The sequence below is a fragment of the Conger conger genome, chromosome 10, assembly GCF_963514075.1.
Source record: "Conger conger chromosome 10, fConCon1.1, whole genome shotgun sequence".
Taxonomy (NCBI): Eukaryota; Metazoa; Chordata; class Actinopteri; order Anguilliformes; family Congridae; genus Conger; species Conger conger.
The window spans coordinates 48,245,373-48,272,872 of NC_083769.1; the positions used below are offsets into that span (position 1 = coordinate 48,245,373).

At 44.7% G+C, this 27,500-nt stretch overlaps 1 protein-coding gene across 1 annotated transcript in view; it reads right to left on the reverse strand.

Moving 5' to 3' along the window:
* vps13d (vacuolar protein sorting 13 homolog D) overlaps positions 1-27,500 on the reverse strand; it is a 118,724-nt gene that overhangs the window by 10,983 nt on the left and 80,241 nt on the right. Inside the window, 2 exon segments of the mRNA XM_061256870.1 lie at positions 18,411-18,606; positions 22,957-23,089. Of these exon segments, the coding sequence (XP_061112854.1) occupies positions 18,411-18,606; positions 22,957-23,089 (329 nt within the window).

Below are 27,500 nucleotides of genomic sequence, written 5' to 3' on the forward strand. Positions count from 1 at the left end.
ATCAGAACTGGAGAAGGGAATATTATGGCTTGGGATGGATCCGTTTGGACTGAGGGTACCACACTGCCCGCTGTCCGGTCAGGTCAGGTCAGGTCCGAAAAATCTGCCTGAAGGACTGACAGGCTGTGCCTACGATAAGGAGAAGTGGGAGTAAGTTCTGGAGTGTCAGGGCAGGACTGTACAGACAGCGTGCCCATCTGAAGTGACAGCTAAGCAGGGGGTGGGGGCAATGCTTATTCACTCAACCCCCCCCCACCCCCACCCCACCCCGGTGGCCTGGCAGGGGAGGGGGGTGTGGGGGCGCAGGGGAGGGGGGTGTGGGGGCGCAGGGGAGGGGGGTGTGGGGGCGCAGGGGAGGGGGGTGTGGGGCGCAGGGGAGGGGGGTGTGGGGGCGCAGGGGAGGGGGGTGTGGGGGCGCAGGGGAGGGGGGTGTGGGGGCGCTGAGGGACGAGAGAGGAGACGGAGAGTTCACCAGCAGGGCAGCAGAGTGGAGGGACCTCCGAAAATCACACAATCCTCCTGGCCCCCGAGGCCACTGAGACGTCTGCTTTTCATTTACTTGTTTATTTCCTGTTTGCGGCTTCAGCACATGAGCAGCAGATGGAGGAGAGGAGAGGGGGAATGAAGGAGAGGGTAGAGGAGGAGAGAGGAGAGGAGAGGGGGAATGAAGGAGAGGGCAGAGGAGGAGAGAGGAGAGGGAAAAGGAGGAGGAGGATAGAGGGAGAGGAGAGGGAGAGGAAAGGAGGAGAGAGCGAGAGGAGGATAGAGAGGAGGAGAGGAGAGGATGGGAGGAGAGTACAGTAATGGAAAGGTTAGAGAGAGGGCGAGGAGGATAGATGGGAGAAGAGAGGAGAGGAGGCTAGAGAAAGGGAGAGTAGAGGAGGATAGAGCGGAAAAGAGGGGGTGAGGAGAGGTGAGGAGAGGTGAGGGGGAGAGGAGATTACGGGAGAGGAGAGGTGAGCTGCAGGGTCAGTCCTGATAGGCTGACAGACAGTGAAGGGGTCACATAATAGACAGTGTTATCCGAATGAAATTCAAGTTTCCACACAGAGCAGCACAGGCACATTTTAAATCTTATTCAGCTTCATGAGCAGCTCCAGGACCTCCGGGCAGCAGCGGGACCAGCCCGGCCAGGGGACCAGTTCTCTGAGGCAGGCCCTCTCAGCGCGTTTATCAGGCTTTGGGAGAGGGAGGACGGGAATAAGCCGGGCTCTGATGAATGCGGTGTGTGGACACTGGACTGGCAGTGCTCCCCTCGGGGTGATTAATGAAACGCAGATACTGGCCATTTTCATTCCTGACTCGCGCCTCACATGCCTGTTTGTATTGGATCATGGAAATCACAGAAGGAAAGAGCAGAGCCAGTGGGTCTGTGCGTCGGTGTGCGTTTCTGCTGGCGTGTGTACGTGTGTGTGTGTGTGTGTGTGTGTGTATAACAGTGTGTGTGTGTGTGTGTATGTAGGTGTATGTTTGTGTATAACAGTGTGTGTGTGTGTATGTAGGTGTATGTTTGTGTATAACAGTGTGTGTGTGTGTATGTAGGTGTATGTTTGTGTATAACAGTGTGTGTGTGTGTATGTAGGTGTATGTTTGTGTATAACAGTGTGTGTGTGTGTGTGTGTATGTAGGTGTATGTTTGTGTATAACAGTGTGTGTGTGTGTATGTAGGTGTATGTTTGTGTATAACAGTGTGTGTGTGTATGTAGGTGTATGTTTGTGTATAACAGTGTGTGTGTGTGTATGTACGTATATGTTTGTGTATAACAGTGTGTGTGTGTACGTGTATGTTTGTGTATAACAGTGTGTGTGTGTATGTACGTGTATGTTTGTGTATAACAGTGTGTGTGTGTATGTACGTGTATGTTTGTGTATAACAGTGTGTGTGTGTATGTAGGTGTATGTTTGTGTATAACAGTGTGTGTGTGTATGTACGTGTATGTTTGTGTATAACAGTGTGTGTGTGTGTGTATGTAGGTGTATGTTTGTGTATAACAGTGTGTGTGTGTATGTAGGTGTATGTTTGTGTATAACAGTGTGTGTGTGTGTGTGTATGTAGGTGTATGTTTGTGTATAACAGTGTGTGTGTGTATGTAGGTGTATGTTTGTGTATAACAGTGTGTGTGTGTATGTACGTGTATGTTTGTGTATAACAGTGTTTGTGTGTGTGTGTATGTACGTGTATGTTTGTGTATAACAGTGTGTGTGTGTGTGTATGTAGGTGTATGTTTGTGTATAACAGTGTGTGTGTGTGTGTGTGTGTATGTAGGTGTATGTTTGTGTATAACAGTGTGTGTGTGTGTATGTAGGTGTATGTTTGTGTATAACAGTGTGTGTGTGTGTGTGTATGTAGGTGTATGTTTGTGTATAACAGTGTGTGTGTGTGTATGTAGGTGTATGTTTGTGTATAACAGTGTGTGTGTGTATGTAGGTGTATGTTTGTGTATAACAGTGTGTGTGTATGTGTACGTACGTGTATGTTTGTGTATAACAGTGTGTGTGTGTGTATGTAGGTGTATGTTTGTGTATAACAGTGTGTGTGTGCATGTAGGTGTATGTTTGTGTATAACAGTGTTTGTGTGTGTGTGTGTGTGTATGTAGGTGTATGTTTGTGTATAACCGTGTGAGTGTGTGTGTATGTAGGTGTATGTTTGTGTATAACAGTGTGTGTGTGTGTGTGTATGTAGGTGTATGTTTGTGTATAACAGTGTGTGTGTGTGTGTGTGTGTAGGTGTATGTTTGTGTATAACAGTGTGTGTGTGTGTGTATGTAGGTGTATGTTTGTGTATAACAGTGTGTGTGTGTGTGTGTGTGTGTGTATGTAGGTGTATGTTTGTGTATAACAGTGTGTGTGTATGTAGGTGTATGTTTGTGTATAACAGTGTGTGTGTGTGTATGTAGGTGTATGTTTGTGTATAACAGTGTGTGTGTGTGTATGTACGTGTATGTTTGTGTATAACAGTGTGTGTGTGTACGTACGTGTATGTTTGTGTATAACAGTGTGTGTGTGTATGTAGGTGTATGTTTGTGTATAACAGTGTGTGTGTGTATGTAGGTGTATGTTTGTGTATAACAGTGTGTGTGTATGTAGGTGTATGTTTGTGTATAACAGTGTGTGTGTATGTAGGTGTATGTTTGTGCATAACAGTGTGTGTGTGTGTGTGTATGCAGGTGTATGTTTGTGTATAACAGTGTGTGTGTATGTAGGTGTATGTTTGTGTATAACAGTGTGTGTGTGTACGTACGTGTATGTTTGTGTATAACAGTGTGTGTGTGTGTGTGTACGTACGTGTATGTTTGTGTATAACAGTGTGTGTGTGAGTGTGTATGTAGGTGTATGTTTGTGTATAACAGTGTGTGTGTGTGTGTGTGTGTAGGTGTATGTTTGTGTATAACAGTGTGTGTGTGTGTGTGTGTGTGTGTGTAGGTGTATGTTTGTGTATAACAGTGTGTGTGTGTATGTAGGTGTATGTTTGTGTATAACAGTGTGTGTGTGTGTGTGTATGTAGGTGTATGTTTGTGTATAACAGTGTGTGTGTGTGTATGTAGGTGTATGTTTGTGTATAACAGTGTGTGTGTGTGTATGTAGGTGTATGTTTGTGTATAACAGTGTGTGTGTGTGTATGTAGGTGTATGTTTGTGTATAACAGTGTGTGTGTGTACGTGTATGTTTGTGTATAACAGTGTGTGTGTGTATGTACGTGTATGTTTGTGTATAACAGTGTGTGTGTGTATGTACGTGTATGTTTGTGTATAACAGTGTGTGTGTGTATGTAGGTGTATGTTTGTGTATAACAGTGTGTGTGTGTATGTACGTGTATGTTTGTGTATAACAGTGTGTGTGTGTGTGTATGTAGGTGTATGTTTGTGTATAACAGTGTGTGTGTGTATGTAGGTGTATGTTTGTGTATAACAGTGTGTGTGTGTGTGTGTATGTAGGTGTATGTTTGTGTATAACAGTGTGTGTGTGTATGTAGGTGTATGTTTGTGTATAACAGTGTGTGTGTGTATGTACGTGTATGTTTGTGTATAACAGTGTTTGTGTGTGTGTGTATGTACGTGTATGTTTGTGTATAACAGTGTGTGTGTGTGTATGTAGGTGTATGTTTGTGTATAACAGTGTGTGTGTGTGTGTGTGTATGTAGGTGTATGTTTGTGTATAACAGTGTGTGTGTGTGTATGTAGGTGTATGTTTGTGTATAACAGTGTGTGTGTGTGTGTATGTAGGTGTATGTTTGTGTATAACAGTGTGTGTGTGTGTATGTAGGTGTATGTTTGTGTATAACAGTGTGTGTGTGTATGTAGGTGTATGTTTGTGTATAACAGTGTGTGTGTATGTGTACGTACGTGTATGTTTGTGTATAACAGTGTGTGTGTGTGTATGTAGATGTATGTTTGTGTATAACAGTGTGTGTGTGCATGTAGGTGTATGTTTGTGTATAAGTGTTTGTGTGTGTGTGTGTGTGTATGTAGGTGTATGTTTGTGTATAACCGTGTGAGTGTGTGTGTATGTAGGTGTATGTTTGTGTATAACAGTGTGTGTGTGTGTGTGTATGTAGGTGTATGTTTGTGTATAACAGTGTGTGTGTGTGTGTGTGTGTGTAGGTGTATGTTTGTGTATAACAGTGTGTGTGTGTGTGTATGTAGGTGTATGTTTGTGTATAACAGTGTGTGTGTGTGTGTGTGTGTATGTAGGTGTATGTTTGTGTATAACAGTGTGTGTGTATGTAGGTGTATGTTTGTGTATAACAGTGTGTGTGTGTATGTAGGTGTATGTTTGTGTATAACAGTGTGTGTGTGTGTATGTACGTGTATGTTTGTGTATAACAGTGTGTGTGTGTACGTACGTGTATGTTTGTGTATAACAGTGTGTGTGTGTATGTAGGTGTATGTTTGTGTATAACAGTGTGTGTGTGTATGTAGGTGTATGTTTGTGTATAACAGTGTGTGTGTATGTAGGTGTATGTTTGTGTATAACAGTGTGTGTGTGTATGTAGGTGTATGTTTGTGTATAACAGTGTGTGTGTGTATGTACGTGTATGTTTGTGTATAACAGTGTTTGTGTGTGTGTGTATGTACGTGTATGTTTGTGTATAACAGTGTGTGTGTGTGTGTATGTAGGTGTATGTTTGTGTATAACAGTGTGTGTGTGTGTGTGTGTATGTAGGTGTATGTTTGTGTATAACAGTGTGTGTGTGTGTATGTAGGTGTATGTTTGTGTATAACAGTGTGTGTGTGTGTGTGTATGTAGGTGTATGTTTGTGTATAACAGTGTGTGTGTGTGTATGTAGGTGTATGTTTGTGTATAACAGTGTGTGTGTGTATGTAGGTGTATGTTTGTGTATAACAGTGTGTGTGTATGTGTACGTACGTGTATGTTTGTGTATAACAGTGTGTGTGTGTGTATGTAGGTGTATGTTTGTGTATAACAGTGTGTGTGTGCATGTAGGTGTATGTTTGTGTATAACAGTGTTTGTGTGTGTGTGTGTGTGTATGTAGGTGTATGTTTGTGTATAACCGTGTGAGTGTGTGTGTATGTAGGTGTATGTTTGTGTATAACAGTGTGTGTGTGTGTGTGTATGTAGGTGTATGTTTGTGTATAACAGTGTGTGTGTGTGTATGTAGGTGTATGTTTGTGTATAACAGTGTGTGTGTGTATGTAGGTGTATGTTTGTGTATAACAGTGTGTGTGTGTGTATGTACGTATATGTTTGTGTATAACAGTGTGTGTGTGTACGTGTATGTTTGTGTATAACAGTGTGTGTGTGTATGTACGTGTATGTTTGTGTATAACAGTGTGTGTGTGTATGTACGTGTATGTTTGTGTATAACAGTGTGTGTGTGTATGTAGGTGTATGTTTGTGTATAACAGTGTGTGTGTGTATGTACGTGTATGTTTGTGTATAACAGTGTGTGTGTGTGTGTATGTAGGTGTATGTTTGTGTATAACAGTGTGTGTGTGTATGTAGGTGTATGTTTGTGTATAACAGTGTGTGTGTGTGTGTGTATGTAGGTGTATGTTTGTGTATAACAGTGTGTGTGTGTATGTAGGTGTATGTTTGTGTATAACAGTGTGTGTGTGTATGTACGTGTATGTTTGTGTATAACAGTGTTTGTGTGTGTGTGTATGTACGTGTATGTTTGTGTATAACAGTGTGTGTGTGTGTGTATGTAGGTGTATGTTTGTGTATAACAGTGTGTGTGTGTGTGTGTGTGTATGTAGGTGTATGTTTGTGTATAACAGTGTGTGTGTGTGTATGTAGGTGTATGTTTGTGTATAACAGTGTGTGTGTGTGTGTGTATGTAGGTGTATGTTTGTGTATAACAGTGTGTGTGTGTGTATGTAGGTGTATGTTTGTGTATAACAGTGTGTGTGTGTATGTAGGTGTATGTTTGTGTATAACAGTGTGTGTGTATGTGTACGTACGTGTATGTTTGTGTATAACAGTGTGTGTGTGTGTATGTAGGTGTATGTTTGTGTATAACAGTGTGTGTGTGCATGTAGGTGTATGTTTGTGTATAACAGTGTTTGTGTGTGTGTGTGTGTGTATGTAGGTGTATGTTTGTGTATAACCGTGTGAGTGTGTGTGTATGTAGGTGTATGTTTGTGTATAACAGTGTGTGTGTGTGTGTGTATGTAGGTGTATGTTTGTGTATAACAGTGTGTGTGTGTGTGTGTGTGTAGGTGTATGTTTGTGTATAACAGTGTGTGTGTGTGTGTATGTAGGTGTATGTTTGTGTATAACAGTGTGTGTGTGTGTGTGTGTGTGTGTATGTAGGTGTATGTTTGTGTATAACAGTGTGTGTGTATGTAGGTGTATGTTTGTGTATAACAGTGTGTGTGTGTGTATGTAGGTGTATGTTTGTGTATAACAGTGTGTGTGTGTGTATGTACGTGTATGTTTGTGTATAACAGTGTGTGTGTGTACGTACGTGTATGTTTGTGTATAACAGTGTGTGTGTGTATGTAGGTGTATGTTTGTGTATAACAGTGTGTGTGTGTATGTAGGTGTATGTTTGTGTATAACAGTGTGTGTGTATGTAGGTGTATGTTTGTGTATAACAGTGTGTGTGTATGTAGGTGTATGTTTGTGCATAACAGTGTGTGTGTGTGTGTGTATGCAGGTGTATGTTTGTGTATAACAGTGTGTGTGTATGTAGGTGTATGTTTGTGTATAACAGTGTGTGTGTGTACGTACGTGTATGTTTGTGTATAACAGTGTGTGTGTGTGTGTGTACGTACGTGTATGTTTGTGTATAACAGTGTGTGTGTGAGTGTGTATGTAGGTGTATGTTTGTGTATAACAGTGTGTGTGTGTGTGTGTGTGTAGGTGTATGTTTGTGTATAACAGTGTGTGTGTGTGTGTGTGTGTGTGTGTAGGTGTATGTTTGTGTATAACAGTGTGTGTGTGTATGTAGGTGTATGTTTGTGTATAACAGTGTGTGTGTGTGTGTGTATGTAGGTGTATGTTTGTGTATAACAGTGTGTGTGTGTGTATGTAGGTGTATGTTTGTGTATAACAGTGTGTGTGTGTGTATGTAGGTGTATGTTTGTGTATAACAGTGTGTGTGTGTGTATGTAGGTGTATGTTTGTGTATAACAGTGTGTGTGTGTACGTGTATGTTTGTGTATAACAGTGTGTGTGTGTATGTACGTGTATGTTTGTGTATAACAGTGTGTGTGTGTATGTACGTGTATGTTTGTGTATAACAGTGTGTGTGTGTATGTAGGTGTATGTTTGTGTATAACAGTGTGTGTGTGTATGTACGTGTATGTTTGTGTATAACAGTGTGTGTGTGTGTGTATGTAGGTGTATGTTTGTGTATAACAGTGTGTGTGTGTATGTAGGTGTATGTTTGTGTATAACAGTGTGTGTGTGTGTGTGTATGTAGGTGTATGTTTGTGTATAACAGTGTGTGTGTGTATGTAGGTGTATGTTTGTGTATAACAGTGTGTGTGTGTATGTACGTGTATGTTTGTGTATAACAGTGTTTGTGTGTGTGTGTATGTACGTGTATGTTTGTGTATAACAGTGTGTGTGTGTGTATGTAGGTGTATGTTTGTGTATAACAGTGTGTGTGTGTGTGTGTGTATGTAGGTGTATGTTTGTGTATAACAGTGTGTGTGTGTGTATGTAGGTGTATGTTTGTGTATAACAGTGTGTGTGTGTGTGTATGTAGGTGTATGTTTGTGTATAACAGTGTGTGTGTGTGTATGTAGGTGTATGTTTGTGTATAACAGTGTGTGTGTGTATGTAGGTGTATGTTTGTGTATAACAGTGTGTGTGTATGTGTACGTACGTGTATGTTTGTGTATAACAGTGTGTGTGTGTGTATGTAGATGTATGTTTGTGTATAACAGTGTGTGTGTGCATGTAGGTGTATGTTTGTGTATAAGTGTTTGTGTGTGTGTGTGTGTGTATGTAGGTGTATGTTTGTGTATAACCGTGTGAGTGTGTGTGTATGTAGGTGTATGTTTGTGTATAACAGTGTGTGTGTGTGTGTGTATGTAGGTGTATGTTTGTGTATAACAGTGTGTGTGTGTGTGTGTGTGTGTAGGTGTATGTTTGTGTATAACAGTGTGTGTGTGTGTGTATGTAGGTGTATGTTTGTGTATAACAGTGTGTGTGTGTGTGTGTGTGTATGTAGGTGTATGTTTGTGTATAACAGTGTGTGTGTATGTAGGTGTATGTTTGTGTATAACAGTGTGTGTGTGTATGTAGGTGTATGTTTGTGTATAACAGTGTGTGTGTGTGTATGTACGTGTATGTTTGTGTATAACAGTGTGTGTGTGTACGTACGTGTATGTTTGTGTATAACAGTGTGTGTGTGTATGTAGGTGTATGTTTGTGTATAACAGTGTGTGTGTGTATGTAGGTGTATGTTTGTGTATAACAGTGTGTGTGTATGTAGGTGTATGTTTGTGTATAACAGTGTGTGTGTGTATGTAGGTGTATGTTTGTGTATAACAGTGTGTGTGTGTATGTACGTGTATGTTTGTGTATAACAGTGTTTGTGTGTGTGTGTATGTACGTGTATGTTTGTGTATAACAGTGTGTGTGTGTGTGTATGTAGGTGTATGTTTGTGTATAACAGTGTGTGTGTGTGTGTGTGTGTATGTAGGTGTATGTTTGTGTATAACAGTGTGTGTGTGTGTATGTAGGTGTATGTTTGTGTATAACAGTGTGTGTGTGTGTGTGTATGTAGGTGTATGTTTGTGTATAACAGTGTGTGTGTGTGTATGTAGGTGTATGTTTGTGTATAACAGTGTGTGTGTGTATGTAGGTGTATGTTTGTGTATAACAGTGTGTGTGTATGTGTACGTACGTGTATGTTTGTGTATAACAGTGTGTGTGTGTGTATGTAGGTGTATGTTTGTGTATAACAGTGTGTGTGTGCATGTAGGTGTATGTTTGTGTATAACAGTGTTTGTGTGTGTGTGTGTGTGTATGTAGGTGTATGTTTGTGTATAACCGTGTGAGTGTGTGTGTATGTAGGTGTATGTTTGTGTATAACAGTGTGTGTGTGTGTGTGTATGTAGGTGTATGTTTGTGTATAACAGTGTGTGTGTGTGTGTGTGTGTAGGTGTATGTTTGTGTATAACAGTGTGTGTGTGTGTGTATGTAGGTGTATGTTTGTGTATAACAGTGTGTGTGTGTGTGTGTGTGTGTGTATGTAGGTGTATGTTTGTGTATAACAGTGTGTGTGTATGTAGGTGTATGTTTGTGTATAACAGTGTGTGTGTGTGTATGTAGGTGTATGTTTGTGTATAACAGTGTGTGTGTGTGTATGTACGTGTATGTTTGTGTATAACAGTGTGTGTGTGTACGTACGTGTATGTTTGTGTATAACAGTGTGTGTGTGTATGTAGGTGTATGTTTGTGTATAACAGTGTGTGTGTGTATGTAGGTGTATGTTTGTGTATAACAGTGTGTGTGTATGTAGGTGTATGTTTGTGTATAACAGTGTGTGTGTATGTAGGTGTATGTTTGTGCATAACAGTGTGTGTGTGTGTGTGTATGCAGGTGTATGTTTGTGTATAACAGTGTGTGTGTATGTAGGTGTATGTTTGTGTATAACAGTGTGTGTGTGTACGTACGTGTATGTTTGTGTATAACAGTGTGTGTGTGTGTGTGTACGTACGTGTATGTTTGTGTATAACAGTGTGTGTGTGAGTGTGTATGTAGGTGTATGTTTGTGTATAACAGTGTGTGTGTGTGTGTGTGTAGGTGTATGTTTGTGTATAACAGTGTGTGTGTGTGTGTGTGTGTGTGTGTAGGTGTATGTTTGTGTATAACAGTGTGTGTGTGTATGTAGGTGTATGTTTGTGTATAACAGTGTGTGTGTGTGTGTGTATGTAGGTGTATGTTTGTGTATAACAGTGTGTGTGTGTGTATGTAGGTGTATGTTTGTGTATAACAGTGTGTGTGTGTGTATGTAGGTGTATGTTTGTGTATAACAGTGTGTGTGTGTGTATGTAGGTGTATGTTTGTGTATAACAGTGTGTGTGTGTACGTGTATGTTTGTGTATAACAGTGTGTGTGTGTATGTACGTGTATGTTTGTGTATAACAGTGTGTGTGTGTATGTACGTGTATGTTTGTGTATAACAGTGTGTGTGTGTATGTAGGTGTATGTTTGTGTATAACAGTGTGTGTGTGTATGTACGTGTATGTTTGTGTATAACAGTGTGTGTGTGTGTGTATGTAGGTGTATGTTTGTGTATAACAGTGTGTGTGTGTATGTAGGTGTATGTTTGTGTATAACAGTGTGTGTGTGTGTGTGTATGTAGGTGTATGTTTGTGTATAACAGTGTGTGTGTGTATGTAGGTGTATGTTTGTGTATAACAGTGTGTGTGTGTATGTACGTGTATGTTTGTGTATAACAGTGTTTGTGTGTGTGTGTATGTACGTGTATGTTTGTGTATAACAGTGTGTGTGTGTGTATGTAGGTGTATGTTTGTGTATAACAGTGTGTGTGTGTGTGTGTGTATGTAGGTGTATGTTTGTGTATAACAGTGTGTGTGTGTGTATGTAGGTGTATGTTTGTGTATAACAGTGTGTGTGTGTGTGTATGTAGGTGTATGTTTGTGTATAACAGTGTGTGTGTGTGTATGTAGGTGTATGTTTGTGTATAACAGTGTGTGTGTGTATGTAGGTGTATGTTTGTGTATAACAGTGTGTGTGTATGTGTACGTACGTGTATGTTTGTGTATAACAGTGTGTGTGTGTGTATGTAGATGTATGTTTGTGTATAACAGTGTGTGTGTGCATGTAGGTGTATGTTTGTGTATAAGTGTTTGTGTGTGTGTGTGTGTGTATGTAGGTGTATGTTTGTGTATAACCGTGTGAGTGTGTGTGTATGTAGGTGTATGTTTGTGTATAACAGTGTGTGTGTGTGTGTGTATGTAGGTGTATGTTTGTGTATAACAGTGTGTGTGTGTGTGTGTGTGTGTAGGTGTATGTTTGTGTATAACAGTGTGTGTGTGTGTGTATGTAGGTGTATGTTTGTGTATAACAGTGTGTGTGTGTGTGTGTGTGTATGTAGGTGTATGTTTGTGTATAACAGTGTGTGTGTATGTAGGTGTATGTTTGTGTATAACAGTGTGTGTGTGTATGTAGGTGTATGTTTGTGTATAACAGTGTGTGTGTGTGTATGTACGTGTATGTTTGTGTATAACAGTGTGTGTGTGTACGTACGTGTATGTTTGTGTATAACAGTGTGTGTGTGTATGTAGGTGTATGTTTGTGTATAACAGTGTGTGTGTGTATGTAGGTGTATGTTTGTGTATAACAGTGTGTGTGTATGTAGGTGTATGTTTGTGTATAACAGTGTGTGTGTGTATGTACGTGTATGTTTGTGTATAACAGTGTGTGTGTGTGTGTGTGTGTAGGTGTATGTTTGTGTATAACAGTGTGTGTGTGTGTGTGTATGTAGGTGTATGTTTGTGTATAACAGTGTGTGTGTGTGTGTGTGTATGTAGGTGTATGTTTGTGTATAACAGTGTGTGTGTATGTAGGTGTATGTTTGTGTATAACAGTGTGTGTGTGTATGTAGGTGTATGTTTGTGTATAACAGTGTGTGTGTGTGTATGTACGTGTATGTTTGTGTATAACAGTGTGTGTGTGTACGTACGTGTATGTTTGTGTATAACAGTGTGTGTGTGTATGTAGGTGTATGTTTGTGTATAACAGTGTGTGTGTGTATGTAGGTGTATGTTTGTGTATAACAGTGTGTGTGTATGTAGGTGTATGTTTGTGTATAACAGTGTGTGTGTATGTAGGTGTATGTTTGTGTATAACAGTGTGTGTGTGTGTGTGTATGTAGGTGTATGTTTGTGTATAACAGTGTGTGTGTATGTAGGTGTATGTTTGTGTATAACAGTGTGTGTGTGTACGTACGTGTATGTTTGTGTATAACAGTGTGTGTGTGTACGTACGTGTATGTTTGTGTATAACAGTGTGTGTGTGAGTGTGTATGTAGGTGTATGTTTGTGTATAACAGTGTGTGTGTGTGTGTGTGTGTGTAGGTGTATGTTTGTGTATAACAGTGTGTGTGTGTGTGTGTGTGTGTGTAGGTGTATGTTTGTGTATAACAGTGTGTGTGTGTATGTAGGTGTATGTTTGTGTATAACAGTGTGTGTGTGTGTGTGTATGTAGGTGTATGTTTGTGTATAACAGTGTGTGTGTGTGTATGTAGGTGTATGTTTGTGTATAACAGTGTGTGTGTGTGTATGTAGGTGTATGTTTGTGTATAACAGTGTGTGTGTGTGTATGTAGGTGTATGTTTGTGTATAACAGTGTGTGTGTGTACGTGTATGTTTGTGTATAACAGTGTGTGTGTGTATGTACGTGTATGTTTGTGTATAACAGTGTGTGTGTGTATGTACGTGTATGTTTGTGTATAACAGTGTGTGTGTGTATGTAGGTGTATGTTTGTGTATAACAGTGTGTGTGTGTATGTACGTGTATGTTTGTGTATAACAGTGTGTGTGTGTGTGTATGTAGGTGTATGTTTGTGTATAACAGTGTGTGTGTGTATGTAGGTGTATGTTTGTGTATAACAGTGTGTGTGTGTGTGTGTGTATGTAGGTGTATGTTTGTGTATAACAGTGTGTGTGTGTATGTAGGTGTATGTTTGTGTATAACAGTGTGTGTGTGTATGTACGTGTATGTTTGTGTATAACAGTGTTTGTGTGTGTGTGTATGTACGTGTATGTTTGTGTATAACAGTGTGTGTGTGTGTATGTAGGTGTATGTTTGTGTATAACAGTGTGTGTGTGTGTGTGTGTATGTAGGTGTATGTTTGTGTATAACAGTGTGTGTGTGTGTATGTAGGTGTATGTTTGTGTATAACAGTGTGTGTGTGTGTGTGTATGTAGGTGTATGTTTGTGTATAACAGTGTGTGTGTGTGTATGTAGGTGTATGTTTGTGTATAACAGTGTGTGTGTGTATGTAGGTGTATGTTTGTGTATAACAGTGTGTGTGTATGTGTACGTACGTGTATGTTTGTGTATAACAGTGTGTGTGTGTGTATGTAGGTGTATGTTTGTGTATAACAGTGTGTGTGTGCATGTAGGTGTATGTTTGTGTATAACAGTGTTTGTGTGTGTGTGTGTGTGTATGTAGGTGTATGTTTGTGTATAACCGTGTGAGTGTGTGTATGTAGGTGTATGTTTGTGTATAACAGTGTGTGTGTGTGTGTGTGTATGTAGGTGTATGTTTGTGTATAACAGTGTGTGTGTGTGTGTGTAGGTGTATGTTTGTGTATAACAGTGTGTGTGTGTGTGTATGTAGGTGTATGTTTGTGTATAACAGTGTGTGTGTGTGTATGTAGGTGTATGTTTGTGTATAACAGTGTGTGTGTATGTAGGTGTATGTTTGTGTATAACAGTGTGTGTGTGTATGTAGGTGTATGTTTGTGTATAACAGTGTGTGTGTGTGTATGTACGTGTATGTTTGTGTATAACAGTGTGTGTGTGTACGTACGTGTATGTTTGTGTATAACAGTGTGTGTGTGTATGTAGGTGTATGTTTGTGTATAACAGTGTGTGTGTGTATGTAGGTGTATGTTTGTGTATAACAGTGTGTGTGTATGTAGGTGTATGTTTGTGTATAACAGTGTGTGTGTATGTAGGTGTATGTTTGTGTATAACAGTGTGTGTGTGTGTGTGTATGTAGGTGTATGTTTGTGTATAACAGTGTGTGTGTATGTAGGTGTATGTTTGTGTATAACAGTGTGTGTGTGTACGTACGTGTATGTTTGTGTATAACAGTGTGTGTGTGTGTGTGTACGTACGTGTATGTTTGTGTATAACAGTGTGTGTGTGAGTGTGTATGTAGGTGTATGTTTGTGTATAACAGTGTGTGTGTGTGTGTGTGTGTGTAGGTGTATGTTTGTGTATAACAGTGTGTGTGTGTGTGTGTGTGTGTAGGTGTATGTTTGTGTATAACAGTGTGTGTGTGTGTATGTAGGTGTATGTTTGTGTATAACAGTGTGTGTGTGTATGTAGGTGTATGTTTGTGTATAACAGTGTGTGTGTATGTGTACGTACGTGTATGTTTGTGTATAACAGTGTGTGTGTGTGTATGTAGGTGTATGTTTGTGTATAACAGTGTGTGTGTGCATGTAGGTGTATGTTTGTGTATAACAGTGTTTGTGTGTGTGTGTGTGTGTATGTAGGTGTATGTTTGTGTATAACCGTGTGAGTGTGTGTGTATGTAGGTGTATGTTTGTGTATAACAGTGTGTGTGTGTGTGTATGTAGGTGTATGTTTGTGTATAACAGTGTGTGTGTGTGTGTGTGTGTAGGTGTATGTTTGTGTATAACAGTGTGTGTGTGTGTGTATGTAGGTGTATGTTTGTGTATAACAGTGTGTGTGTGTGTGTGTGTGTATGTAGGTGTATGTTTGTGTATAACAGTGTGTGTGTATGTAGGTGTATGTTTGTGTATAACAGTGTGTGTGTGTATGTAGGTGTATGTTTGTGTATAACAGTGTGTGTGTGTGTATGTACGTGTATGTTTGTGTATAACAGTGTGTGTGTGTACGTACGTGTATGTTTGTGTATAACAGTGTGTGTGTGTATGTAGGTGTATGTTTGTGTATAACAGTGTGTGTGTGTATGTAGGTGTATGTTTGTGTATAACAGTGTGTGTGTATGTAGGTGTATGTTTGTGTATAACAGTGTGTGTGTATGTAGGTGTATGTTTGTGTATAACAGTGTGTGTGTGTGTGTGTATGTAGGTGTATGTTTGTGTATAACAGTGTGTGTGTATGTAGGTGTATGTTTGTGTATAACAGTGTGTGTGTGTACGTACGTGTATGTTTGTGTATAACAGTGTGTGTGTGTGTGTGTACGTACGTGTATGTTTGTGTATAACAGTGTGTGTGTGAGTGTGTATGTAGGTGTATGTTTGTGTATAACAGTGTGTGTGTGTGTGTGTGTGTGTAGGTGTATGTTTGTGTATAACAGTGTGTGTGTGTGTGTGTGTGTGTAGGTGTATGTTTGTGTATAACAGTGTGTGTGTGTATGTAGGTGTATGTTTGTGTATAACAGTGTGTGTGTGTGTGTGTATGTAGGTGTATGTTTGTGTATAACAGTGTGTGTGTGTGTGTGTATGTAGGTGTATGTTTGTGTATAACAGTGTGTATGTGTGTATGTAGGTGTATGTTTGTGTATAACAGTGTGTGTGTGTGTATGTAGGTGTATGTTTGTGTATAACAGTGTGTGTGTGTGTGTATGTAGGTGTATGTTTGTGTATAACAGTGTGTGTGTGTGTATGTAGGTGTATGTTTGTGTATAACAGTGTGTGTGTGTGTATGTAGGTGTATGTTTGTGTATAACAGTGTGTGTGTATGGAGGTGTATGTTTGTGTATAACAGTGCATGTTTCTATGGAAGTAGGAGCCTCCACAGGCAGTGGATCCGGCACATTCTCTGGCTGAACTCCCGGGACACGCTGCTGCAGGCACGCTCCAAACTCCAAACCCCCCCCCCTCCACCCCTGTACCCGCCCCCGCCCCCCCCGGACAGGCTCACAGCAGCACAGTTCACCGGGAGGTCCCTCTCCGGCACACACACCTCACCCCCCTGTCACCCTCCCATCCCCGCTGGACCAGAAAGCCCAAAACCGCCCACAGCCGTTCCCTCTCTCGCCTCCGAACACACCGACGCTAACGCTAATGCCAATACTAGCAATAATGCACAAACGCACACGCACACACACTGTAATATACAAACACACACACACACACACACACACACACACATACATACATACATACATACACACTGTTATATACAAACACACAGTAATATAACACGCTAATGCCAACGCTAATGCCAACGCTAATTCCAGCACTAGCGCTAATGGTAACGCTAGCCCGAATGATAACATTAGCACTAATGCTAACGGGTGCTGCATACCAGAAGACTCTCCTGTAGCACGAACGGAGGCTGGAACGCTAACGCTAACGGGCGCTGCATACCAGACGCCTCCTGTAACCCGACCGCAGGCTGGAACACAGAGTTCAGCCAGTTCTCCGGGCTTTAGCCGGGCTGAGGGTGAGCCCCCGTGACCCCCCCCCCACCCCAGCTCTTAGCGCGGCAGGTAAGAATTACAGAGCCCCATTGTGCCGCGGTCGGCGTGGTTACCGACCTGGCTTTAGCCGCTAATTAGAGTGCAACCCGACCTAGGCGGCTCCCGGCTTACCGCCATTAAAGCGCAGGTGGGATTTACTAGAGGGCCCTGGCGGGCCACGCCGGAGCTCCGGCGTGTACGGTTCCCGAATGACGCAAAAAAAACGCCCTGCACCGGCCCGCAGGAAGTCCCCTTTCACAGGACACGCGATACGTCTCAGAGCCCGCACGGCGAAAACAAGCGCCCACCCCCCCCCGTTCGTGGAACCGGAGGAGGGCGGGACCGCGGACCCCCTAAAGGAGGGGAATCTGTACCCATGACCGGGCCCTGAACCCCCGGCCGGTCCGCGGAGAGGAACGCGAAGCCTCTCGCCCCGGTGCCACCGACAGACACCAGATTAAAGGCCACGGTTGGGCAACAGGCCCCTTTCGTCATCTGAACGGCACACTCGCCCTTTATCTCCCCCGCCGTCTGGGTAAGGGGAAGCAGATGACGAACGCTGAGCTGCACATCGTTAAAGCCCGCACCTACAACCACGCAAAACAAAAGAGCAACACAACAAGGCAAAAAAAAAAAAAAAAAAAAAAAACCTTGCGAAGAAGTACAAAGCCGTGACCAGCCTCTTCCAGAGAACAGAGAGAAGAGGTCAGGGCTTCGTACGCCATTCTGTCGACGCCGTGGAACAGCTTCACAGGATCGGCATTCCGGGATTCCTCCCCGGACGTCAGATCTGATGCGTTTCACATTCGGAAAATATTTTCTCACACTGGATCGGTGCCCTAAACTTTGCCCTCGGAGGAATCCTGAATTAATACCATTGTTCTCCGGCATGAGAATCCGGCTTAACAACAAACAGTAAAACATAAATGAAAACATACACACCAAGGCCAGGGCCTCGTGAACCCTGACAGTGTGTTGGGCTCCAGATGCTGCCGTTGACTAACTGCGCTAATTAAAAACGCATTTCTGCTGTCCGGAGCCGAGCAGCTTAAAGCATGTTTTAATCGGGAGGGGATGACATGCGATAGCTCCACCCCTTTTGAGGTTCACAAACCCCGCCTCTCTCATCAGGATTTGAGAACTCATTGGACCAGAATTAAAGTAATTAAATTTTTTTATTTTTTATTTTATTATTTATGTTTTTTTTTTTTTTTTTTTTTTTACTTTGTTTATTGGGTTTTGCAAGGTCATACAATTGCATCATCAGCGCATTTATAAAAAGTAAAACGGTATGTTACTTTTTATATATTTATTTTATTTGTTTAAAATTGATGATTTTATTGGCTTTATTGACTGTTTTATTATTTTATTGGTTGTTTTTCTTCATAAAAAGAAAAAAATGTAAATGGAAAATGGTTGGCATTTACATAGTGCCTATATCCAAAGTGCAGTACAATTGAGGCTTCTGATTCACCCATTCATACATACACTCACGCACGCACATACGCACACTAATGGCGATTGGCTGCCATGCAAGGCACCGACCAGCATGTCAGGAGCAATTGGGGCGTTCTAGCCCAGGGACACTTGGACACACCCAGGGCGGGGGATCGAACCGGCAGCCCTCCGACTGCCAGACGACTGCTCTTACTGCCTGAGCCAATGAGACGACTGCTCTTACTGCCTGAGCCAATGAGACGACTGCTCTTACTGCCTGAGCCAATGAGACGACTGCTCTTACTGCCTGAGCCAATGAGACGACTGCTCTTACCGCTCTTACTTTTTTTTTATGTTGATGTTTATCGTGTGTGGGGTCTCCACCCCCCCCTTACCTGTGGTTGCTCAGGCTGGCCATGTCGCGGACGGTCTGGGCCGTCTCCGAGGCGAAGTCCAAGGCTCCCGCCACCGGCTTGGTCACCGTGCCGACCAGACCCTTCCCCAGGCCGGAGAAGAACCCGCTGACCCCGCCCTCCGTCTTCACGCCCTCCACCGTCGACGTGATGACGCTGGTCAGGCCGCCGATGATGCCTGCACACGGCAGGAACCCGCGTTAACACCGTCAAAACACGTTACACCATACTACAGGGGACTATGGCTCCAGTCCCCACACACCCTGAACACGGCAGGAACCCGCGTTAACACCCAGAACCACGTTACACCATACTACAGGGGACTATGGCTCCAGTCCCCACACATGGCAGGAACCCGCGTTAACACCGTCAAAACACGTTACACCATACTACAGGGGACTATGGCTCCAGTCCCCACACACCCTGAACACGGCAGGAACCCGCGTTAACACCCAGAACCACGTTACATCATACTACAGGGGACTATGGCTCCAGTCCCCACACATGGCAGGAACCCGCGTTAACACCCAGAACCACGTTACACCATACTACCGGGGACTATGGCTCCAGTCCCCACACACCCTGAACACGGTATAAACCAGTGTTAACACCATCAAACCACGTTACACCATACTACAGGGGACTATGGCTCCAGTCCCCACACACCCTGAACACGGCATTAAACCAGCGTTAACACCATCAAACCACGTTACACCATACTACAGGGGACTATGGCTCCAGTCCCCACACATGGCAGGAACCCGCGTTAACACCATCAAAACACGTTACACCATACTACAGGGGACTATGGCTCCAGTCCCCACACACCCTGCACACGGCAGGAACCCGCGTTAACACCCAGAACCACGTTACACCATACTACAGGGGACTATGGCTCCAGTCCCCACACACCCTGCACACGGCATAAACCAGCGTTAACACCATCAAACCACGTTATACCATACTACAGGGGACTATGGCTCCAGTCCCCACACATGGCATAAACCAGCGTTAACACCATCAAACCACGTTACACCATACTACAGGGGACTATGGCTGCAGTCCCCACACATGGCAGGAACCCGCGTTAACACCGTCAAACCACGTTACACCATACTACAGGGGACTATGGCTCCAGTCCCCACACACCCTGAACACGGTATAAACCAGTGTTAACACCATCAAACCACGTTACACCATACTACAGGGGACTATGGCTCCAGTCCCCACACACCCTGAACACGGCATTAAACCAGCGTTAACACCATCAAACCACGTTACACCATACTACAGGGGACTATGGCTCCAGTCCCCACACATGGCAGGAACCCGCGTTAACACCATCAAAACACGTTACACCATACTACAGGGGACTATGGCTCCAGTCCCCACACACCCTGCACACGGCAGGAACCCGCGTTAACACCCAGAACCACGTTACACCATACTACAGGGGACTATGGCTCCAGTCCCCACACACCCTGCACACGGCATAAACCAGCGTTAACACCATCAAACCACGTTATACCATACTACAGGGGACTATGGCTCCAGTCCCCACACATGGCATAAACCAGCGTTAACACCATCAAACCACGTTACACCATACTACAGGGGACTATGGCTGCAGTCCCCACACATGGCAGGAACCCGCGTTAACACCGTCAAACCACGTTACACCATACTACAGGGGACTATGGCTCCAGTCCCCACACATGGCAGGAACCCGCGTTAACACCGTCAAACCACGTTACACCATACCACAGGGGACTATGGCTCCAGTCCCCACACACCCTGAACACGGCATTAAACCAGCGTTAACACCATCAAACCACGTTATACCATACTACAGGGGACTATGGCCCCAGTCCCCACACACCCTGAACACGGCATAAACCAGCGTTAACACCATCAAACCACGTTACACCATACTACAGGGGACTATGGCTCCAGTCCCCACACATGGCAGGAACCCGCGTTAACACCGTCAAACCACGTTACACCATACCACAGGGGACTATGGCTCCAGTCCCCACACACCCTGAACACGGCATTAAACCAGCGTTAACACCATCAAACCACGTTATACCATACTACAGGGGACTATGGCCCCAGTCCCCACACACCCTGAACACGGCATAAACCAGCGTTAACACCGTCAAACCACGTTACACCATACTACAGGGGACTATGGCTCCAGTCCCCACACATGGCAGGAACCCGCGTTAACACCATCAAACCACGTTACACCATACTACAGGGGACTATGGCTCCAGTCCCCACACACCCTGAACACGGCATAAACCAGCGTTAACACCATCAAACCACGTTACACCATACTACAGGGGACTATGGCTCCAGTCCCCACACACCCTGAACACGGCATTAAACCAGCGTTAACACCATCAAACCACGTTACACCATACTACAGGGGACTATGGCCCCAGTCCCCACACACCCTGAACACGGCATAAACCAGCGTTAACACCGTCAAACCACGTTACACCATACTACCGGGGACTATGGCTCCAGTCCCCACACACCCTGAACACGGCATAAACCAGCGTTAACACCATCAAACCACATTATACCATACTACAGGGGACTATGGCTCCAGTCCCCACACACCCTGAACACGGCATAAACCAGCGTTAACACCATCAAACCAGGCTACACCATACTACCGGGGACTATGGCTCCAGTCCCCACACACCCTGAACACGGCATAAACCAGCGTTAACACCATCAAACCACGTTATACCATACTACCGGGGACTATGGCTCCAGTCCCCACACACCCTGAACACGGCATAAACCCGCGTTAACATCAAGAACCACGTAATACCATACTAGCGGGGACTACGGCTCCAGTCCTGGACAGTCATTGTGGATCCCTGCCACAGAGCGTCAAATCACAGTGAACCAACATTTTTGTGGCGTTATACTTAACTTTCTACAACAAGTTCAATAAAACACAGAACTCCTTTCCATGCTATAATATGAGAATTGATGGAAAAAGTGGTGCACAGGTGGTTGAGACCCGCAATCACTTCTCGCAACAACACCAAGCCCGTGTTTACATTTCTGTTTAACAAAACCGGCAACAACGATGCCACTTCCAGCAAAGATAACTCTCCGTATGCAGAACCAACCCCATAAGCCAGAGACACAGAGTGAGGATTTACATAATAAAAGGATTTACATAATGCAATCCCGCCATGCATCTCCAAGGGAAAGGCTGCAGGACTTTATTATCCTCCGAGTGACTACGAGTGTCACAGGAAGGTCAAGCGAAGAGTTTTTACTGGCAGCCATTCCTTTTTTTAGAGGCAACTATATCTTCACAGTTTTCAAACAGCACTTGTGACTCAGTAAGTCATTTAGGACAATGGGAGTTTCAGATGTCTAAATGTTTGTACTGAAACAGGCGAAATGGAGACAGAACCCCTCGGCCAAACACGATCCGCGGTTTTCCTCCGTTACTGTACCGGCTGCTGGGCCGCAGTGCTCAGTGCCACTACTCGACACTCATCCGTAATGCGAGAAAGGTCAACCCCGGCGCCATTTCCTCTTCCTCTGGCCAGGGCAGTGTGAGGAGAGAGAGCTGGGACGTGTTTGTTATGAGTCAGGAGACAGGACAGCCTTTCCTGCAGGGCATCCAGAAATACTCAAATAATATTAGCTCGGGTATATGAGACTCCTTACCCGGACAACTGCACAGGGAATAGCCCGAAATGAGAAGGTGGAGCACACTTGACTTCGTTTGACGGACAGGGAAGACGGACAGGGAAGACTGACGTTTGGACGTCAAACGACGTCTTCCTCGGAGTGAAAAACTCTGAGCTCAGTGAGCTCCACAGTCTCTTATTTCGGCGGCCTGTAGCGTAGTGGTTAAGGTTAAGGACTGGGACACGTAAGGTCGGTGGTTCTAATCCCGGTGTAGCCACAATAATATCCGCACAGCCGTTGGGCCCTTGAGCAAGGCCCTTAACCCTGCATTTCTCCAGGGGAGGATTGTCTCCTGCTTAGTCTAATCAACTGTACGTCGCTCTGGATAAGAGCGTCTGCCAAATGCCAATAATGTAATGTAATGTAATTTCGGGCTAGCCCCTGTGAGGGTTGTCTGGGTAAGGAGTCTCATACAGTCCGTTTGTCCCGGTACCAGTGTGGTCCTCTTCTTTAACTGGCCTGTGAAGAAGCCTTGTTGGGTATTCTCCTCTTTGCTCAATACTCAATCTTCCAGAAACAATGTCTGTCATTGTTCAGGTGGGTCTTCCACCCTTTAATCCGAGTGTGTAACGGATGCTGCTCATGCATTATAACACATTAGAGACCAGTTAGTCTGACACACACTCACACTAAAATGTTTTATTTATTTATTTTCCCCCAGATTAAATGTATGAATGAAACTGTGTGTACAATGTATAATTCATACTTGCCTTCCTGTTGTTACCCTCTCCCGGGGGGGAGGTAAATGGTAAAATGAGGTTAAAGATACAAATTAAATGAGAATAATAAAAGTCCGTACCGTGCGCCAGTCCGTGGATGCCGGCCACCAGGTGCTCCCCGCTGGTGGCGCCATGGTAACGGATATACTCCCGCTCGCTCTGGTGCCGGTTGTCCATGGTCTTCCCAAGCCCATCCGACAGCGTTCCCGCAAACTGGAGGCACAGAGACAACCCAGATAACCCAACACTCTGAGGACTCAACCCAACAAACACCGCACTGTCATTCACCCAACCGGGGGCACAGAGACAACCCAGATAACCCCACACTCCGAGGACTCAACCCAACAAACACCACACTGTCATTCACCCAACCGGGGGCACAGAGACAACCCAGATAACCCCACACTCTGAGGACTCAACCCAACAAACACTGCACTGTCATTCACCCAACCGGGGGCACAGAGACAACCCAGATAACCCCACACTCTGAGGACTCAACCCAACAAACACTGCACTGTCATTCACCCAACTGGGGGCACAGAGACAACCCAGATAACCCCACACTCTGAGGACTCAACCCAACAAACACCACACTGTCATTCACCCAACCGGGGGCACAGAGACAACCCAGATAACCCCACACTCTGAGGACTCAACCCAACAAACACTGCACTGTCATTAACCCAACCGGGGGCACAGAGACAACCCAGATAACCCCACACTCTGAGGACTCAATCCAACAAACACAGACCGCCACTGCACTCTCATTCGCCCGATTAGATACTGCTGCAGGCAAACTGGGGGCACAGAGACAACCCAGATAAGCCTAGACCTCTGCTCTGTAGGCCAGGAGGAGGACTCAACCCACCAAAGCACTCTCATTCGCCCAACTGGAGTCTGCTGCAGGTATGAGACCAGAATACACTGCCCTATGGGCACAATACAGCCCTACACTCACAAATAAAGGTACAGAGGGAGTGCATGATTGTTCTTTAAGGAACACGTTTGCCGAATTTACCCTGAATGGTACAATCATGTTCTTTGGGTACTAACAAGCACCTTTGATAAACAAAAAAAAACCCATGGCCAGGGGAAACAATTTTATGTACCTGTAGGGTTCCACCCCACCTGTTTTTAGACACATTGATTCTGAGAGTGTATACTAGAGTGCATACTAGAATAGTTCAGTTCCGAAAGACTCTTCCCACAGCACCTGTTGGCTCCTAAATCATTTCATGCTTAGTGACAACATCACCAAGAGTATGAGGTGAAGGCCTCATCAGAGGGGAACTGCACTGCTGCTCTTTGAAGAAAAGAGAATAATAAAAAAAGCTGTAATGAGACTGTACATTAAGCATGCACTCTTGTTCTCAGAGCAATTTCGCAATGTTTAGCGGGGTCAACGTGTTTCTGTCAACACTGACAAAAAGAGGCGGTGACCCCGGCTTCGAGTCGCAAGTTCAGCGCTGAATCACAGTCAACAAAGCGTCCCGAGTCCATTAGCCAGGCGTTGAAATTAAACATGAGCCATTTACCCCGCTCTATTAGAAAGGAAAACAAAGAAACTCGTATTTCATCTACATGATGAAGATAAAGACTGACCTGCTCTGTGGAACCCAGGATTAATGTCTTTATAATAGCTATTACTGATTATTACAGTAAGAATGCTCAACTGTTCTGATGTAAGGGACTTTTCCTTGCACAGGCGAAAAACGAAACTTGGGTGGGCCCCTGTATGAAGTGGCTATATTCACAGGAAAAGATCAGTGCTGATTCAGGGCTTACAACCACTTATCCAGACGGGTCAGTGACCCTTTTCTAACACGAGGCCGTATCCCAAAACTTTCCAAAAACTTCACCGTGAATAAGAACCGAAAGAACCAAAACTTCCATGGAAAGGTTGCGTTTTTGAGTGTGAACGGAGTCCTAACAACACTCACAGACACTCACAAGTATGTGAAACGACTTGTTTGACCAAGACTTCCATCAGGCCGCGTCATTTTTTCATAACCACAAAAATATATAAATAAAGAAACCAGTGACCTACATAAAATGAATGATACGTTACTAGCTACACAGTGCACTTGGATCTACTTCCAAGGTATACGAAAAATAATTTAGCCGATACCTAAACGGGGCGGAGAAGAGTGCTCTTTCAACTTAGACGTGCTCGGTGGAAAAAGTGTTTTGGCGCAGTGCCCTGCCTAGATCTCGGATATATACATTTATTGTAACATTGAAGAACAATTTTATTATCCCAGGACACATAAAACTTAATGCCGCAGCAGGCAAAGAGCTTCGCAAAGTGAAAAGCGCAGATGAGCAGAACCCGCTGTCGGCAAGGGGACCATAAGAGCCGAATGCGTTTCACACTGAGTGAGTACACCTTAACTACACAGACTGAAGAGCCAGTCTACCGCGGGTCCTCTCTGTCAGCACACATCCATGTACACCAGAGTAGAGTCACTCTGAAATGCAAGCAAAGTTTATTAGAGACGTGCACTTTAACCGGACCGACCCCGATAAAGGAACTAAAAAAACTAAAGCAGTGGGTCTTGTCGCTAGCTGTGTAGCTGTGTTTAAAATAAAATAAAGATTGAGCTACACAGGACAAACAGACCGCTGACAGTGAGCAGTAGTTCTTCAGGCAGAAATGCCTTGTTAATGAGACATGTCAGAGGAGAAAGGCCAGACTGGTCAAAGCTGACAGGAAGGTGACAGTAACACAAATAACCGCACATTACAACAGTGGTATGCAGAAGAGCATCTCAGAACACACAACACATCATAACTCTAAGTGGATAGGCTACAGCAGTAGAAGTCTAATCAATACCTAAATAAAGTGCTTACTGAGTGGATACTTGAAGTGTACTATTTTACACTTAACAATACTTGAGTTTAACTTAAGTTAAAGTGCCAAGTACACTACTATTTTTTACACTGGTGATTCCGTACCCCGGTTTCTGAAATCAGAAAACGGCCGAACCGTAACGGATGGGAAGATACTTGTTTTCTGTTAAATCCAGCAGAACAGAACACTGCCTATTGGTGGAGCAGGTCTGAGCAATCGTCAGCAGGCCTCCGCATCTGCCTCTCCATGCCGTGGAGACCGTCTCCGCGTCGCGGAGCCCTAATTACCACCCAACAAAGCTCATTAGCTCCCCAGCGCCCCACGGCAGAGCCCGGCACTCCTGACGCACTCCTGAACCTGTCAGAGGACCCCCCCGCGGGGCCGTCCGTGTGAAGTGCCTGATCAGCCGGCTGACTGCCTCTCGTTTGTCTCAATCAAAGGCCCGGCAGTCTCCGCGGCCGTCTGTCTGTCTGTCTGTCCGTCTGTCTCTGTCACCGTGTCCCGCTCCCCACCCCCCGCAGTTCCGCACGCCTTCCCGCCATTTCAAACGGGCCCAACTAAGACACGTCTCTGAACGTTCAAAGAACAGGAGACTGAACATAAGATTAGTTACACAGATAACGTTCCGTAAAAACCGTATTTCTCCCAGCAATTAATTTATGTGATTTTGTGAAACTGTAGGTCGCAATGCGATTATGTGTGAAAACGTGAAATCGCACAAAGGATGTTTTTCCGAAAGGCCGCGGCAGGTGAAATTTCCCTGGAATTGCGCGGGGAGAACGTACTCCCGTGACGGATCTCTGAGCCGTTTTCCCCGGAGTCTACGGCAGCGCAGGAATGCCTGCGCACCAGCGCGTGGAGCGACACTGCCCGGCCGATGCCCTGGAGCAGCTGCCGTGGCTTACACACGGACACGCACGCGCTCGGAGCGAAAAACAGGAAAAACATTCCCAGCGCCTGGGCGACGGAACGCCGGCGCTCCCGGGACGGAATCGCGCGCACGCGGGACTTCGCCCGTCTGTCCAATACATCAGCGCTAAAGCGTGCCTCCCCCGCAGCTGACCTGACTTTGCCCAGCGAACGTCTTCTTCCCCCCCCGCCCCCGGACCCAGCAGGTGTCTGCTGGAAGCGGGCTTTGCGTTACGGACAGGCCCAGAATGCACCGCTGGACTCCCGGCGCTGTGTAAACAGGCTGCTCCTCCGCCCGGCACGCACCCGGAGAGGGAGGCCTGAACTTGGGATGACCCCGCGGAGAGACATCCCCCGTGGGTTCATCCGGAGGGCAGCCCCGCTCCCGCTCCGTCTCCCCCTCCCTCCCTCCCCCCTTCCTCCTCTCCTCCCCCCCACTGCCTTTTTCTTTTCTTTTCTTTTTTTTTTTGTTGCCTTTTCTCCAAAACTAGCCGCAATATACTTAACAGGACAAACTCCCAGGGGAGAGACAGGGAGGGAGGGAGGGAGGGAGGGAGGGGGGGGGGGAGAGAATGCTTTCAAGTTTACAGCCTGCCACCCGCGTGCTGAAGTGCAGGGGTCCGGGGGGGTCCGGGGGGGTCCGGGGGGGGTGTTGGAGGGGGAGGTATGAAAGGTTTCGGGGACTCTCTGAGGAGAGACCGGCGCGCACAGACAGGAGGTGGGGGAACGGTCCGAGCTCGGTTCCGGACATTAAAGAGGTTCTGTTTCAGTCTCGAGACAACAAGGCCAAAGTGAGAGAACTGAGCGCTCGACAGACACGAGGAGAAAGGGCCACAGACCACTTAGCAGCTGTGATGTTCAAGC